At 47.9% G+C, this 17,770-nt stretch overlaps 1 protein-coding gene and 1 long non-coding RNA gene across 3 annotated transcripts in view; one reads left to right on the top strand and one right to left on the bottom strand.

Moving 5' to 3' along the window:
- Window positions 1–17,530, bottom strand: part of CHRD (chordin) — a 47,528-nt gene extending 29,998 nt beyond the window's left edge. Inside the window, exons 1-3 of one of the 2 annotated variants that reach the window (XM_035133669.3) lie at window positions 16,977–17,530; window positions 13,363–13,466; window positions 6,568–6,694 (exon numbers count right to left, since the gene is read on the bottom strand). In XM_035133669.3, coding sequence (XP_034989560.2) covers window positions 6,568–6,694; window positions 13,363–13,466; window positions 16,977–17,121 — 376 coding nt within the window. In that variant the 5' untranslated portion in view covers window positions 17,122–17,530. Of the gene's footprint in view, window positions 1–6,567; window positions 6,695–8,627; window positions 8,763–13,362; window positions 13,467–16,976 lie in introns of those variants that run through there. The other variant, XM_035133672.3, reaches the window with a different exon arrangement.
- On the top strand, window positions 5,878–12,059 carry LOC148685776 (uncharacterized). The gene is made up of 2 exons (XR_015949919.1): window positions 5,878–6,004; window positions 11,351–12,059. It is a non-coding gene; the product is annotated as an uncharacterized LOC148685776 (long non-coding RNA).
- Window positions 17,531–17,770: the final 240 nt, after the last annotated feature.

Here is a 17,770-nt window from a genome sequence, read left to right as displayed (position 1 = left end):
TATGGGAGTTGTAGTCCAACAGTTCAATATATGATTTCTACTCCGGTGGGGAGTTTCCTGTCGACAAAGTGTAGGATCATGCCAATGAAAATAATGAACAGAGTTGCAACTACTCTATTCCGAACTTAAAAATGGAAAGCGTAATGCTGGTGGTCAACAAAAGAGGTTTAAAGACTGTCTCAAGGCAAATCTTTAAAAATGTACTATAAACACTGACAACTGGGAAACACTGGCCTGCGAGCGCTCCAGTTGGAGAACAGCCTTTACCAAAAGTGTCATGGACTTTGAAGACACTTGAACTCAGGATGCAAGGGAGAAACATGCTAAGAGGAAGGCACTCTTGGCAAATCCACACCGTGATCAACTTCCGCCTGGAAACCCATGTCCCCACTGTGGAAGGACGTGTGGATCCAGAATTGGCCTCCACAGTCACTTACAGACCCATTGTTAAAACCGTGTTTATGGAAGACAATCTTACTCGGCTACAAGTGTTTGCCAAAGAAGAAGAGTCCAAGTGTTTTAAGACTATGGAAGCTACCCTAGTTTAGGGATTTGCATTAATGCAGTGTCACACACACACACACAACCAAAAGAAGGTTTTCTCACTCTGGCGGCATTTATTTATATATATATAATGCTTTCCTATACAAATTATAACAACAGGCTGAAAGGGGGTGGGGGTAATGGCAGGATTTGACACCCCCAGTGACAACGTCCCTTTCCACATTCCGTAAGACATCATCACCCATTTCAGTCCAGGGAACAAGAGGGCAGACATGAACAAACAAACATGGCAGTCCCATCATGTCATGTTTTGCCTTGGATATAGAACCGAAAATTGGAGCTTACTTGTTGAATGTCCCTGGCAAAATACCCAGGAATTGGATCTCCCAACTTTGCTCGTATTCGTGGAATTTTGCTAATTCTGAGCACAGCAAGACTGGTGTGGGAGCTAAGATGCTTTGCGACAGAAACGCCAAGATTTATGGCATCCACATGTGATCATGAATGCTGCCCAAATGTGCTTTTTATTTACTCAAATGTGCATCTGGGTGGTCATTTTGTAAACTGTTTGCTGAGGCACGTCCCCAGACCACAGTGATCATTCGGCCACCAGGACAGCAAGAGCTCCTTATGCAATTAACCATCTCGGGACAAAGTTTCACTTTCGCTGGGAGTCCCTTGCATGCAAACAAGGAAAATATTCACCCTGTGATAAATTCAACTTGTAGCAACTTTGCTGTGTCAAAAAGGTAATGGTGTCATAAGGACTGCTGTGCTAGCCATCCCCATATCACAGGCTTCGCCTCAAATTGCTTCCTCCTCTAACTCTTAGAAGCAGGGCTTTTTCCATGGTGGCACCTTGCTTGTTGGAATGCCCTTCCAAGAGAAGCCTGCCCAACTTGCTTGTTCTGTTGGAGGCTTGGAAGTGTCAGGAAAGGTGCAAAATCATTTAATACTGCAAGACCTTGAAGTGTATGTAATTGAGCTATGCTACCGCTCCTAGGAGTCAAAAGGTTTTACTAAAAACTCCCCTGTTTACTTTGCTTGCCAATTCTGTGCCACCAGGTTGAGGTTCAGGCAGTGGCAGCAATGTTGCTACTTGAACCTTTCCTTTTTAGCTACTCCCGCATGAGGCCAGGAAACATTGCCTTCCCTCTGCTTTGGTACTGTGGCATTACTCCACTGCCAAATCTGATTGATTACATTGTATTTTCGGGAAGCCAAATCAGAGTGAGGGTAATATTTTTGTGCCATCGCTCTGAGCTGTCTTTGCAACATCACCATGTAGCCAAATCAGATCGGCTACATGGTGTTGTCATGAAGTCAGAGCACAGTATGGTATCATGCCATGTGGCTACAGTGGGATAATAGCTCAAAAAAGCAGAGAAGCACTACATCCAGTGTCCGATGAGCAAACATTTATTCACCTTTTTTTGCATAAAAAGGTCAAGGGACCCCTGACCATTAGGTCCAGTCGTGACCGACTCTGGGGTTGCGGCACTCATCTCGCGTTATTGGCCAAGGGAGCCGGCATACAGCTTCCAGGTCATGTGGCCAGCATGACAAAGCCGCTTCTGGCGAACCAGAGCAGCACACGGAAACACTGTTTACCTTCCCGCCAGAGCAGTACCTATTTATCTACTTGCACTTTGACATGCTTTCGAGCTTCTAGGTTGGCAGGAGCAGGGACCAAGCAACAGTCAGTGTGGTGTAGTGGTTAAGAGCGGTAGACTCCTAATCTGGGGATCCGGGTTTGCTTCCCTGCTCCTCCACATGCAGCTGCTGGGTGACCTTGGGCTAGTCACACTTCTCTGAAGTCTCTCAGCCCCACTCACCTCACAGAGTGTTTGTTGTGGGGGAGGAAGGGAAAGGAGAATGTTAGCCGCTTTGAGACTCCTTTGGGTAGTGATAAAGCGGGATATCAAATCCAAACTCTTCTTCTCTTCTTCAGTCCCAGCAAGGTCCCAGCATAGCCCCCTCCAATATCACCCAAATATGTTGTGGATTTTAAATTCTGAGCAGCCTTGAGGCCTCTTTTAGTCAAACTAGTGGAATATACTGGTAGTTATGATGAACAGAGACATTTTTTTGTAGTAAACCAGGATCCAGCATGAAAATCCCTTGTGCATAAGTAAATGCATGAGACCAACATGGCTTTAGCTGTCACACAGGTGGCAAAGCTCCATATTGCAGGGGGTTGGACTAGATGATCCTCAGGGGTCCCTTCCAAATCGGCAGTTCTATGTGCCCATTGCTCATGCATGGCAAACTCTAGCTGAGATTCATGCGATGCCCTACCCCGATATATATAGATACAGTGGTACCTTGGTTTACGAACTTAATCCGTTCCGGAAGTCCATTCTTAAACCAAAACCGTTCTTAAACCGAGGCGCACTTTCCCTAATGAGGCCTCCCGCCGCCGGTGCCCTTCCACGTTCGGATTCCATTCTTAGACCGAGGTAAAGCTCTCAAACCAGGACACTATTTCCGGTTTTGCGGAGTTTGTAAACCGAATCGTTCTTAAACCGGACTGTTCTTAAACCGAGGTACCACTGTAGAGAAGATTTCACCTTGGGGAAGATGCACAGTGGAATTTTGTTTGAGTCCAGAGTTCATATCTTTGTTCCTTTCCCATTGAGAATTTATGCCTCCTTTCCCCATTTACATTGCTGCACAGTTTCTAATACTGACTGACAGGCCCAGAAAAGACCCTTGACTCAGAGGGAGTCCCAGTTTCCCATTTGACTTGTGGGCCTTGCAAGCTCTGGTCCCCTGCTCCCTTCTTCCATTTACACCCTGATCTGCACAACAGCTGATCTAAAACCCCTTTTGATTTAAAGCAGGCATAGGCATCCTTGGTCTCTCCAGGTGTTTTGGAACTACAACTCCCATGATCCCTTACTACTGGCCCTGTTAGCTAGGGATCATGGGAGTTGTAGTTACAAAACATCTGGAGAGCCAAGGTTGCCTATGCCTGATTTGAAGCCAGAGAAAATCCCATAGAAATCAACAGAGAGCCCTTGGCATGATGGTAGAGGGTTAACCGCCACCCTTAGCAGGTTGCGATGATCAGCCAGCCCAGTTGGAAACGGCTTTTTGGCAAGGGGAGCTTGTCTGTATGCTACTTGGGAAAGAACCGGCACAAAAGCTGTTATTATGTAATCCTGGTTGGGACAAAGTTAATTGTGTTTGTGCAAATCACTTAGGAACAGAGCAACAACAGGACAACTTCCATCGGAGCGGGAACCGGACGAGGTGACACAATTCTCTCCAGGCTCTCTGCTGCTTCGGGAGCAGCCAGCTCCCCAAGCAAACTGACTTTGTGAATCCCAAAATCCTGTGCAAGATATTAGTGGGGTTTGGGATACTGTCTTGTGCAAGGCCCCCTTACCCTGCCTCTTCTAAGGTGGCAAAACACACAGAGAGACATGGCTCTGAATAGCAGCCAATCTTTCTGGCCCATTCAGACTAACTCGCACACGAGCACATTTCCTAAATCCATCTACCTTTAAAGGTAAAGGTAAAGGGACCCCTGACCATTAGGTCCAGTCGTGACTGACTCTGGGGTTGCGGCACTCATCTCGCATTATTGGCTGAGGGAGCCAGCGTACAGCTTCCGGGTCATGTGGCCAGCATGACAAAGCCGCTTCTGGCGAACCAGAGCAGCACACGGAAACGTTGTTTACCTTCCCGCTGTAGCGGTACCTATTTATCTACTTGCACTTTGACGTGCTTTCGAACTGCTAGGTTGGCAGGAGCCATCAACTTATACTTTCTGCCAATTTTTCTTTTTTGGGGGGGAGGGCCTACTTTGAGCAGAAAAGTTACTCGGGAGGAGGGGGAATAGTCCAGCAGGGTAAAAGTAAAGGCCCATTCACTGGCCAGACAGAGAGCACCCAAGAAAGGCATGGAGAGACGCAATAGCCGTCCTCTGCCAAGGGACTGCCTTTTTGCAGAGATTCATAGTTCTAGGCTTGGGGGAAATAGCTCCCGGGGCTTAAAACTTGCTGACCTCAAATGACAGGTGAGAAGCACAACCCAAAATGCAGCAATGAAACTGATAGCACGTTTGCAAAGCTAAGCAGGGGCTGGTATGGTTTCTAATTGGATGGGAGACCATGTGTTGAGATTCCTGCATTGCAAGGGCTTGGGCTAGATGACCCATGAGGGTTCCTCCCAACTCAACAATTCAATTGTTTTATAATTCTATGAAAAATGTGTCTTCCAGAGAGGCATGGCTCCCATCCCTTCCTTTGACTGATTTCAGGGGGTGGTTTGCCCCTCCAGATTTTGCAGGACTCAGAAACTTCCATGAGACACAGTCAGCAGAGCCAACAGGCAAGGAAGATGGGAGTGTCGCCCAACGACACCGGTAAGACCACACATTTCCCAGACCCACCTGCTGAAGTGCCTGATAAATGGGGTAAGTGAGGGGTGGAACTGGAGGTGGGGAGGAAGTGGAGGAGAGAATAGGCATAGCGGGCTTTGGGGCTCATGGGACTAGACATGGATTATCATGGGATCTCCAATTTTCTGCTTTGTACTTGAGATAGGAGGAGCTTGCCTGCCACTAGCAGGTCTGGAACTTGCACCCAGGATGGGGAAAATAATAATAATAATAAAAGATAAACAACTATCTGACTTTTAGAAGACATCTGAAGGCAGCCCCATTTAGGGAAGTTTGTAATGTTTGATGTTTTATCCTGTTTTTACTATTCTCCTGGGAGTTGCCCAGAGTGGCTAGGGGAAACCCAGTCAGATGGATGGGATAATAATAATAATAATAATAATAATAATAATAATAATAATATTGTGGGGATCAGTGCTCCTCATGCCTGTAAGGTTTTTCTTGCACAGTCCCTGTGGCATTGTTGTCATTAAAAATGCCAGGCTGTATTTTACTCCCATTTAATCCAGAGTTGCTGTTTCCAAGTAAAATAAGTTGTTTTAAAAACCAACAACCCATTTGCAATATCTTGATGGCCCATTTGCAACATTAAAGCCCCCACCAGGCTGCACAGTTCATACTCCTGTGAAACGTACAACCCTCTTGTGTTCCCAAGCTGTCTCCCGTCCCAGAACAAACTCTGCTGAGCTGGCCGGAGCAGGTGTGTTGTTCAGGGTGTTATGATCACAGACAAGCTCCCTTCTTCTCAGGTGCCCAGAGAGACCCAAACAAACTGGGAAATAGACTATACAGGGGAAGCAGGCCCCGGCTCAATGCACAAAATCAACACACTGAATAAACCAGAGAGCACCCGTTCCTTCGGATATCCTCCCCTTCCACCTCCAGTCTGAGAGATTTGATACACAAGCCTCTCCGTGAAAACAGTAGCTTTTCAAATGGAAGTCGCCTGCAGCAACAGGCTTGAGGGTGTGTCCTCAAACTGCTGCCAACGAAGGCTGGAAAGGATGCATCTTACACAGGCAGCTACAGCGAAGCGTTTCATACACAAACTCTGCCAGGGGACGGCGTCATATAATGTTGGTCCTTAAGATAGTGAGTACCCTTTCTCTTCTGCTCTCTGCCAAAAATGGAGGAAGTTTCTAGTCCTCATGAATCGCTTTTAGGCTGATTTGAATATGATTAGCATAACCTAAAGAAACTTGGGGACTGCCTTTATTTACTTGTTTCATGTTTCGATGCTGAGCTTTTGCCTACCAAGTCAGGGCGGCAAACATACCCCTGCCCCTCTCCAATTTTATGAGAAAAGTTAGGTTGAGAGATAGTGGCTTGTCATCAAGTTAGCATTGTGGACAAGATGGGTCTCCCCAATCGAGGTCCAGCGCTCAATTCACTACTGTACCTTCCTCTGACCAATGAAACTGGCTGGCTGGACAGGAAAAATGGTGCCTGAGTGCCAGGGGGCTCCGTGAGGCAAGTGGTTTAGAAACTGAGGCGAATTCACACCCCACTTCATGAGGGCCCCCAAATATCCATCTGCCGTGGGAGAAGGCCAGATTGGCTAGTGTCAGGGAGGCCCACAACCCACGAGGACAGCCCACTTTACCTTCCGCCCCACGGAAAACATAGGGCCCACCACTTTCACCATCAACCCTTACCCTTCGGACAGGTTTTGCAGCAGTGTCCTGGAAGCAGGATGGCATCATTGCAAGGAGGGGTGGGGCAGTCATGCTTAATGTTCTTACAGCTGACTTTGCCTGTCGGCTTCCCACGACGATTCCTCTGCTGTGGAAGGAAAGAGAAAATATTGATGATTGAGGACATGCATCTGAGGCATTGCGAGCTGTGCTTCCACATCTGTGCTGGACCTCGCAGAATATGCACCTCGTATCTCATGATCAGTTCCAGAGAAGCCTCACTTAACTCTTTTTTTAAAAAAGAAGAAGAAGAAGAAGAAGAAGAAGAAGAAGAAGAAGAAGAAGAAGAAGAAGAAGAAGAAGAAGTTTATGATGCAGAGATAAGTTCCGAAAGTTGCATACTGCATTGGCTGAAGGCCACTGCTGTTATGATAGCAAAATGCTACTGTCTATGGGTGCTTTCCAATTTCACACCAGGGAACGGTAGTAGTTTACACCTGTAAAAGCATCACCGTAATGCAATTATTTACAGCTATCCGCTCACATTGCCAAACTAGTGGTTCAGGAGGAAGGTTGAAAGAGAGATGAGCCTCAACGAGAGCTGAAAAGAACTTCACAAAACATTAAAATGTGACAAAATGTCCTACAATGATCCTCAACGTTTGAAAGTGGAATTCAAAACACGGAATCTGAATGTGAAATTTATTTTGAAATTTGCACGCGTTACCTGGCTTGCTGATTTTTCTCGATTATTTTTATCTTGACAGCTGTCAAATATGAAATATCAAATACTGGGAATATTGAATGTTGTTGCATCTCATCTATCGAATATGCTTACATATTCAATTTGTTTTTCATGTTGACAACTACAGTAAATACTGCCAAAGACCATTAAATGTCAAGCGGTCAAAAGTTCTCCTTACCAACCATTCAATAGTGTCAAACGCCCACTGTAATGTCAACTATCAAATTCTAGATTGTATTGCATGACAGCTCCCGTAGATGGTGATTTATCCATAACTGGATGCCACATATTCATCTCAAATATTTACTGCGTAATCAGTAAATAATCCAAGAATACCATGTGATTTCTTAATATCAACATCTGTCAAGGAGAAATGTGAGAGGTATCACTGGGAGCAAAATCATTTCACCTCCACTCCTGACTCTCCCAGCCCCAGGAGGAAGCAGTTCTGACAAGGGCATCTGCAGAATTTTTTCCAAGCAGAGCGGGGGAGCAGGCTAATTTATCTCATACACCAAAATGAGAAGATTAGGGCCTGTACTTTCTGTCTCACATCTCAGGCTCTGCTAGAAACTTTCTTTTCTTTTCTTTTAAAGAAAGATGGTAATCTGAGTGTTATGGCTCATCCAGGGGCAAGGAACTGGGTGAGCTTGTGGATGTCCATGTTTCTGATACAACAGCAGTGTGCAAAGAGTTGTATGATGCAAGTGGGACATCTCCTTCCACTGTGTGTGTGTGTGTGTGTGTGTGTGTTCATTTGTGTGGTTGTTTCCTGTAGGACTCTAACCCTCCAGGCTAGTGTTTCATTGCGGGCATATCCTGCAACATGTTCTTGACAGCACATCAATGGTGTCTTTGTTCTGCCTTAGGTTGCTCTCTCCGTGCTTCCCCAGGGCTACTGCATCATTGCTGTCTGGAGGGGTTGTTGCGCAACAAAAGCAGGACAAAAACAAACCAGGACATTCGTGGTATAAAAAGCTATGGAATTATGAAAGAGGGATTGCATGTGACCAGCCTGAGAGAATAATCAGTGCACAAATAGTTACAAATGTGCCATACAAAAATAGTGTATGGGGGGGGGGGGGCATTAGAGGTTCAAGAACTTCCCCCATCATGAATCAATATAATAAATTCAGTGCAAATTCTGCATTCACAGAATCATAGGACTCTAGAGTTCGAAGGGACACAAAAGGTCATCTAGCCCAGCCCCCTTCAATGCAGGAATCACAGCTAAAGCATCCCTGACAGGTGGCCATACAACCTGTTTTAATAACTCCAATGAGGGCGAGCCCACCACCTTCCAAGGGAGTCCGTTCTACTGTTGAAAAGCTCTTACCATCAGAAAGTTCTTCCTAACGTTTCATGGGAATCCCCTTCCTTGTCATTTGAATCCATTGGTTTGGGTCCTACCCTCTGAATTAGCAGAAAACAAGCTTGGTCCCTCTTCCATCTGACAGCCCTTCAGATATTTGAAGGTGGCTATCGTATCAACACTCGGTTTTCTCTTCTCCAGGCTACCAAAGCCAAACAGTACTATCTAGGGCGGACCGTAGAGCAAAGCTACCGTGTTTCCCCCTTTTTAAGCCGTAGTCATAATATAAGCCAGGGCAGGATTTTTAAACTTTGTAAAATTTAAGACATACCCCGAAAATAAGCCATAGGTCTACCTGCAGGGTCGGCGCCCAGCAGCGCCGCGCAGAATGCTGGATCGAGGAGCCGGTCTGCAGGGTCAGCGTCCAGCAGCGCCGTGCTGGATTGAGGAGGTGGTGTTCCGTGTGGCGCTGCTGGGCGCCGACCCTGCAGGCCACTTCCTCGATCCGGTGCTCAGCGCAGCGCTGATCGGCGCCGACCCGGCAAGCCGCCGGATCCACTCTGCTGTAAAAAGCACAATAGCAGTGGCGGCGGCAACAGCAGCAATTAAAGCAAAGCTGAAGAACCTGAGTGAAAACGAGGAAGAAAGTATTTAGACGAACTGGATGAAAAGAGAGCAAAAGCGGCCGCCGCCCACGCCATTTCCCCGCTTTGATTTTTTTCAAGGCGATCGAACGAAGCAATGCGGGAGCCTGATTGGCCTCGGATCGAGGCAGACCGCAGGGAAACCGCGGGGTGGGGGAGCCGGGAAGCGGCACTCAGCGTCCGGCTGCAACTGCACCTACAGAAGCGAGGTTTCTGCAAGGCATCCAACATGGAAGGGCGAGTAGGGAGGCTGGAGGAGATGGGGGCGAGGATCATGGCCCTGGTGCAGAGGTTCTGCCTAGCGCCGGGGCTCCTGAGAAGCCTTGCGAGGGAGGAAAGGAGGTGAAGCCGAAGCCACTTCCACGGCCTCCTCCTCCTCCCCCCCGCCTCCTCCCCCCCCTCCTCCTCCTCCTCCTCCCCCTTTGCCATCGCTGCCTCTTCTCCTCGCTGCAGCGTCTCCCGCTCCCGGGTCCCGCACACTGAAGCGCAGGCGGATGGAGGTTCACTCTGCACAGGATTGGGCTGCCCTATTGCCTTTAACCCTCTTGCGGGGCTGGAGGGAGGAAGCAATGCACAAAAGGAGGCGCAGGCATTTGATCCGACTGTGCGCTTTGGTTTGGGGATCTGCCGTTTGGGTCAGTTAACTTTCGTCTCCTCGCTCGCGCACAGTGCCATCCTGCGCATTCAGTGGCGTGCTTTACCCCCAGGGGAAATGTGTGCGGCGGCGGCGGCAGCAGCAGCAGGATCGCAGCCGAAACTGGTCCCTGGCTGTCAGAGCTCCGCTGAACTCCACGGGGCTTTCTTCTGAGTTAGGAGCCATAGGATCGCGCTGCAAGTGGCTGGGACTCTGCAGCCTCCTCTGTTGTGCATTTAGAAGGAAACGCAGCAGCAGAAGCGGCACGTCTTTATTTTTGGGGGCCATCTGATCCGGGTGTTTTTTTAAAAAATAAATCGAATAAATGTAGATTGCTGTACCATACTTAATAAAAAAATAAGACATCCCCTGAAAATAAGCCATAGTGTGTTTTTTTAAGGAAAAATAAATATAAGACGGTGTCTTAAAAAGGGGGAAACACGGTAATCCGTCTGCTTGCCTCTCCAACTGCACCAGAGATGAATCCTGTGCCCCAGCACTGCCCTCTCCCTGCAGCCGGGACAAACAGCGACGGCAGATTTACTTCAGGAAATTGTCTTGGAGCATATCGTGCAGCAAAGGACGTGCCAGAGCATTTTGAGCTATTGCGGAAAGGAAATAATGTGACTGCGTCCAAAAGTACAGGCACTTCCCCAGTAAAGGGCGCCTGCAAGTGGGGTGTTTATGAGATCTGCTTTCCCAGCCTCCCTGTTATTTATGAATTTGTTTGCACCCCCCACTTTAAAAAAAGGTGGGGGGGACAGTACATGAGGCAACTTATGCAAAATATCATCAAAGAACAACACAATAATTTAATACAATCTGAAAAGAAAATAATCAACAAATAGACCAATAGATAAACAAGCTGAAGTGTGTGTGTGACTATCTACATTTTGCAGGACACTATAATTTCCTGTTTTGCAGCTGATGGGGGATTAGGTGAGGGCCTTGTCCAAAAAAGACATGCAAATGACAGAACAGAATTGCAAGCCAGAGCCCCACTCTGAAATCCCAGCTCTCTGATCACTGCAGTTAGCCTTAGCATCATTCTTGTTATTAATAACCTGTCCTTCGCCAGAAGGTGTGACTATGGCACGTCACAGCAGTGCAAAACACAACATTAAAAACTGTTTAAAATCAATAGAAGAGGCCTGAGGCAAGGCACATACCTTGAAGTGATTAAGGTGTGTGTGTGTGTGTGTGTGTGTGTGTGTGTGTGTGTGTGTGTGTGACAGAAAGAAAAAGAAAGCAGTTTTCTACATTACATTAAAAATGAGTGACTAAATGCACTTTTGAGCCTCTCTCAGGGAGTAATGAAGGTGGGAGGTCTGGGATGAGCAATTCCTGGTCTTCCCTCCCCCTGCCCCAAACAGGGTAAACGCAGCTGTGTGTATGCAAGGAGGGGAGATGGTTTGTTTCAAATGTATCTACCTTTAATTTCTTTTTTTTCTTTTGGAAAAAACCCACAGGAGATAATCTGGTCATGGCTCTCCTGTGGACTCACCTAGTTTGGAACTCACTCAGTATTTGTGTGCCTGCGTAACTGTTGTCCTACAGAAGAGAACAGAGTTTCCTGAACTTCCAGTTCCCAAAGCAGACCTTAGATTTTATTTACGGTATTTATTTTTTAAGGTGTTTTAAAGTGAGAACTGGAAGCACAGATTGTCACCCTACGAAAAAAAAGGAGGGGCGGGGAGGCTAACTCGGACAAAAGCATGAAAAAGCTAGTTGTTCTCAAAGGAGACCACCTTCTGCTTTTCTGTGTTCCTGACTGGAAAGAGGCAAGCTCAACACAGGGTATCATGCAATGGCTTTGGCTGCTTCCGGGACATGACTCTGCTTCGAGGGTAAATAGTGGCGGAAGTGGCTGGTTCTTGCTGGGAGGATGGCAAGGAGGCCAACAGCAGGTGGCGCCAGAGCCAGTGAGAGGCAGAACCAACTACCGTAATATAGTTGTACCTCAGGTTACAAACACTTCGGGTTACAGACTCCGCTAACCCAGAAATAGTACCTCGGGTTAAGAACTTTACCTCACTTCTGTATGCCACAACAGCAGCAAGATTATTAATTGCCAAGAATTGGAAGACAGAAGAAATACCAACTATAGATGAATGGCAAATGAAGATGATGGACTTTATGGAACTCGCCGAACTGACTGGGAGAATCCCCGACCAGAAAGAAGAGAAGGTGGAAGAAGATTGGAAGAAGTTTAAAGCATATTTGAAAAAAATATTGTAATATTTAATATTTTGAAACTCTTAAGGAAGTTGATATAGGCTATCGGAGTAGAAAAAGGAGTTATATGTTGTATTTTAATCTAAGTTTAAGATTTATGATGAGAATTTTTTAATATAGTTAATAAGTTGATGTAGATATATTTTGGATTTTAGAAACTGCTAAAGAGGATTAGAAGTGGAATTCAGATGGGGGCACTTGGGGAAGTCACCTAACAAAGTTAAGAAAAAGTAGAAAATAATAAGAATTATTGTGTGTTGTTTGTTGTTTTCTTTGTTTTTTGTTTGTTTGTTCTTATAAAATGAATAAAAATTATTTATATATATCAGGCATGTCCAACAGGTAGATCATGATCTACCAGTAGATCGCTGGATGTCTGTGGTAGATCACTGGTAGATCATTGGGTCCCCCCAAAGAAGCTGTGGCTCTGCTAAAAAAAGCTCAACATTTTACCTCCTCCCTGAAAAGACTCAACAACTTTGACCTGAACTCCAAAAAAAGGGGGTAGATCACTAACTCTGTGAGTAGATCGCAGTCTCTTGGGAGTTGGCCACCCCTGATATATATATAAAAAGAACTTTGCCCCAGGATGAGAACAGAAATCACGTCGTGGCGTCGTGGCAGCAGCGGGAGGCCCCATTAGCTAAAGTGGTACCTCAGGTTAAGAACGGTTTCAGGTTAAGAACAGACCTCTGGAACGAATTAAGTTCATAACCAGAGGTACCACTGTACCAAGTTTCCTCCCTGCTAAAAGGGCAAAAGTGAGACTTAAGGAGGAGGAATCAGAGAGACAGTGCTATGCCTTGGATGCATTGCAAGCAGTGATGTTGTGGTCCAGGGAGTAGGGGAAACCCTTATTGGGATGTTTTTAATGTTTGATGTTTCAATATTTTTTATATGTACTGTAAGCTGCCCAGAGTGGCTGGGGAAACCCAGCCAGATGGGCAGGGTATAAATAATAAAATTATTATTATCATCATCATAGGTGGAGGATTTGGGGGGGAGGTGAGTTTGTGCTGAAACCAGCCTATAGCACAAAGGGAAAAGTCCCCATTATAGCTCCGCCCATCTCTGGCCCCTGGCCCCGCCCACTGGTACTCTGCAACCCTCCGAAAGGTTGCTCAAAAGGGAATGTGGCCCCCGTGCTGGAAAAGGTTCCCCAATCCTGCTCTTGGGTTCTGCAGCAACCCCCTCCCACATCTGGAATAAAACTAGGGAGGGAAAAGAATCAGAAATAACCACTTACGGGCTCGCAGGAGCAGACCACGCAGTGCATGATGCCAAAAGGCTCGCCCAAGTCAGGATGCCAAGTGTCCTCCAGGGCATAGGATCTGCCACCGAAAGAGCAGCCTAAAAGAAATGGGGGGGGGGGGGAGAGGAAGAGTTTTGAATGTTCCTGAAAGCCTCATATGAAGTTGCCTCTATTTAAAAAAAAAACCTATTTATTGATTTTGCACCAAAAAAACACAAAAAAAACACTTTACAGATTTTGGCATAGACCATAAATAATTTTATCCATTGACTTACCGTACCCCATTTCCATGGTTACCATATTTACCCTTAAATGATGCATATTTCACTTATAATATTCAATACATCCATTCTAACCTATTTATCTTAATAAATAACGCTGATGCTCCTATTTCAAGTTCTGTTGTCTCTAATCTTTGCTGTTAATCTTGCCAGTTCCACATAACTCCGCCATTTTCAAAAGCCTTATCCCAGAGGCAGGCCACTGGGCCACTTAGCTGAGCACTGACTGGCAGCAGCTATCTGAATCCAGCCCCAAATCTGCTGCTTCTGATCCTTTTAACTGGAGGTCCTTGCAGTGGGCCCTTGCAAGCCTCCTGCCTTCACCCCTTTAAGCCACCCAGCATCATAAATGGCCTAGGACCACAATACCTCAAGGAACACCTCTCTCTATATGAACCAACCTGGACCCTGACATCAACCTCTGAGGCCCTTCTTCACCTCAGGTCTGCAGGAAATGTACGGTCTTCCAGCTGCCTGCACCCCCTCCTCCAAATATATTCAGTTCCCTAAAAGCACAGGGTGTCTGCTGACACACCCAGGTCCACCCAGCAACCTGCAGTGCTTGCCCTGCCCTCAAGGCTTCCTTTCTTAGAATCAAAGAACTGTCAAATTGGAAGGGACCCCATGGATCATCTAGTCCAACCCCCTGCAATGCAGGAGTACGCAGCTGTCCCATAAGGGGATCGAACCTGCAATCTTGGCGAGCACCATGCTCTAACCAACTGAGCTGTCCAGTTCAATTAGGACTCAACAGACTTTATAACCTTCAAACTTCTTCTCAGCGCCAAAAAAAGCAGCGATGAAGGAAAGAGCAACTGCGGGAATTCCAATTCATCAGTTGGGAAAATAAAAATGCGGCTGCCTTCTACGATTGGTTTGAAGACTTATACAAACTCGCAACATATGAACAACTTGCATATAAACGCAGATTTGCCATGGTCAAATTCAATGATACAGTATTTGGAATCCATTCTTGCAAATACTGTAATATTTTAAGATCTGGTGAAGTACAATAACAACCTTGTCAAATATACAGTTTTGTGGGTTTTCCCTCTCCCCCCTTTATTTCCCCTTCTACACGGGTTCTGTTCCTCCTATTTCTTTTCCTCTCTTTTAATTAAATCTCAAAATGTTTAGTGCACATACAATTATGTACTTTTTGAACTTATAATAAAGATGTTTAAAATTGAACAAATAAAAGAGCAACAGCAGGCAGGGACAGGGGTACACTTACCCCATTACTGATCAGACACCCCCAATTTGGAATCAGGATGGAACCAGAGCTTCCAGTTGTAAAGCGTGTGTTTAATAATGAGCGGACTTAACAATGGATTCCTATGCGTGTTTAACTCAGAAATAAGTTCACCAATTCTCAATGGGGTTCACCATTTCCAGGTACTGTACAGGATTTCAGCCCTAGGCCCAAGCATCACCTCTTTCCCAAACATTCTCTATCTCGCATCTCAAGGACATAGTTCCCAATCCACTCTCTTAATTCCTCCCTCCATGTGCCCTAACCCAGCCTATGTAGACCTGCTGCATGGGCGTGTAGACAGTGGGTTTTTTTTTGGGGGGGGGGTGCAGGAGCAAGCATATCCCTAAACATTTTGTGAATCTAAGTTTGGCCTCATTGAGGGGCAGTATTTCAATATGAGTAGGAAAATGAGAGTACCCCTAAACATTTTTTTAGGAAAAAAAAGCACTGGGCGTATATGATGGGGGCAGGGGGGCAGCTCCCCCATCAAATAGAACAATAAGAATAACTAGCTGACGAATCACATCAGTTCTGTCCCCCCAAAAGTCCTGCCCCCCCCAACAAAAATCCTGGCAACGCCTAATAATTTTTATACCTACTATGTAAATGTTGACTGGATGCTCTCTAATAGGACCATTAAAGACAGTGTGGTGTAGTGATTAAAGTGCTGTGACTCACACCTGGGGGGCTAGGGTTCAAATCCCCGCTTGGCCATGGAGCTCACTGGGTGACTTTGGACCAATTACTGCCTCTCAGCCTCTCCTGCCTCACAGGGTTGTTGTGAGGATGAACAATTATAATACTAAGAAACAACAAGGCAGGTCCCTGCCTCAAGAAACATACAAATCTAAATAAACAAGATAAATAAATAAATTTCCAAGGCGGGAGAGGAATGGAACAAGAAGAGGTACATGAATAAATAAAGTGATTAATTTGGATGTTGATATATTTCATGTCGACGTGGGTTTTTTTTTAATTGGTATTTTTAATGAATAATTTTAATGGACAGGCTTTTGTTGATTAAGTGATATATAAATCTTGCTCAATAAAATAAATATGCATTTCAGTTAGAATCCTAGAATTGTAGAGTTGGAAGGGACCCCCGAGCGTCATCTAGTCCATCCGCCTGCAATGCAGGAATCTTTCTGCCAAATGTGAGGCTCAAACCGGACCCTGAGATTAAGAGTTTCACACTCCACCGACTGTTACAACCGCTTAGGGCTGCTTTGCAATAGTTGAGCTGGTGATCCCTCCCCAATTCCTTTCCTCCACATTCCTTCCCACCCTGATTAAAGATAAAATAAAGTCTTTGGTCAGGGAACCCATTTTCCCAACCACTGATCCATCAGGACTGCTGCATAATCTTAGGGACACCTAATGTGCATCGCCAGTTCTTCACCTGTTGCAGGACCTTAAAGGTGAAAGTCCTGTGACTTGTGCGTGTTGAGCCGTGATACCTGTTGAGCCGCGCCTCGACCCGCTCGACATTCCTGCAACCTCACAGCAGCACCCAGGACTGCACATCTAGACACTGAACGTGTGTGGGTGTCTTGCGTGGAATAGCTCTGGGCAAAGCCTTGGGGGTGGGGGTCGCCTTGCAAGAAACTTTTCTTCCTACCGAGATTCGTGCCATCTGCTGCGTTTGGTGCCTCCCGTTGCACGCTGGCCCCTTACACACACACACACACACACACACGACGAGTCACCCTCTCAACAGGCATCCCTGTACCCACAACCAGTCCATTTCCCGCCTGTCCCTCTTGGAAGCGCGCTCCTCGCCCGTCGGTAACCCGCCCGCGTTCGTCCCAGCGGCCCGGGAGGCTTCCTAAACGCCCGCGTCCCCGCCGGCCTCGACGTGGTTGCCGCCCGGCCAAGAGGTGCGGGCACAGGATCTTCGAAATCGGTCCATGGAAGCAAATGGGAGCGAGGCTCGCCTTCCGCTGCCCGGGCAGCTGTGCCAACCAAGCAAGGGAGACGGGGCTGGGTGCACCCTTCCGAGGGGTGGCCCATCTCCTGCAAAGAAGCCTCCGCCACCCGCGCGTCCCAGGAAGGAGGAGGAGGGTCCTACCTACCTGCCGCCCCCTTGGAGGGCAGAGGGTCCGCCGATTCGGGCTGGATGGGCAAGAGGGGCTTGGGCGGGCGCGGGGCTGAGCCGTGGCCCGGCCACACGAGGGCGAGCGGCGGCAGGAGCAGCAGCGCCGCGCCCAGGAGGGTCATTGCGGCGAGGCAAGCGCGGGATCCCGGAGCGAGTCACCGTCCCGTCTGGCCCCGACGGACTTTATAGGCGCCGGCGTGGACCAAGCGGCGCGGAGGGGGCATCTCCTCGAGCAAACAAAGGCGGCGGCACATCGCGGCCCCGGCGGGGGGCCCGCTCAGCACCGCCGCGGGGGGGTGGGGGTGGGGAGAGGGGGGGAAGGATCGGGGAGGCGGAGGCGACGGATTGGGCCCCCTCCCACCGCCTCCGCCTCTCGTCCTAGCCCTCCGCGCAGTCCTGGACGGGACGTCCTCTCGTCGGCACGGGAGGGAGGCTGCCTGGCCCGCCGCCGCTGTCGCCGCTCCGGTCCCTCCCGGGCTCCGCTGCTGCGGGAGGACGAGGGCGCCGCCGCGGGGCAGGCCGGACCCGGGCAGGGATAGGCAGGGCGCCCGACGGCGCGGGAGGAGAAACGCGGCGGCGAGGAAAGGAAACGGGCGGGACGCGGAGAGGAAAAGCTCCGCCCGCGCTGCTGGGCGGAGGCGGGGGAGCCACCGCGCGGCGCCCACGGTGCTGGATCCACCGCGCCCGCACCTGGGCTTGCCCGCCTTCCCTGCACCCATCCACGGTGAACGGATCTCCCCTGTAAAAGTTCCTGGTGAGGGGGCTGGCCAA

Source organism: Zootoca vivipara, chromosome 5 (genome assembly GCF_965207765.1).
Source record: "Zootoca vivipara chromosome 5, rZooViv2.hap1.1, whole genome shotgun sequence".
Lineage (NCBI taxonomy): Eukaryota > Metazoa > Chordata > Lepidosauria > Squamata > Lacertidae > Zootoca > Zootoca vivipara.
Note: the sequence above shows the minus strand (reverse complement) of the source record. Positions and strands in the feature narration are given on the sequence as shown.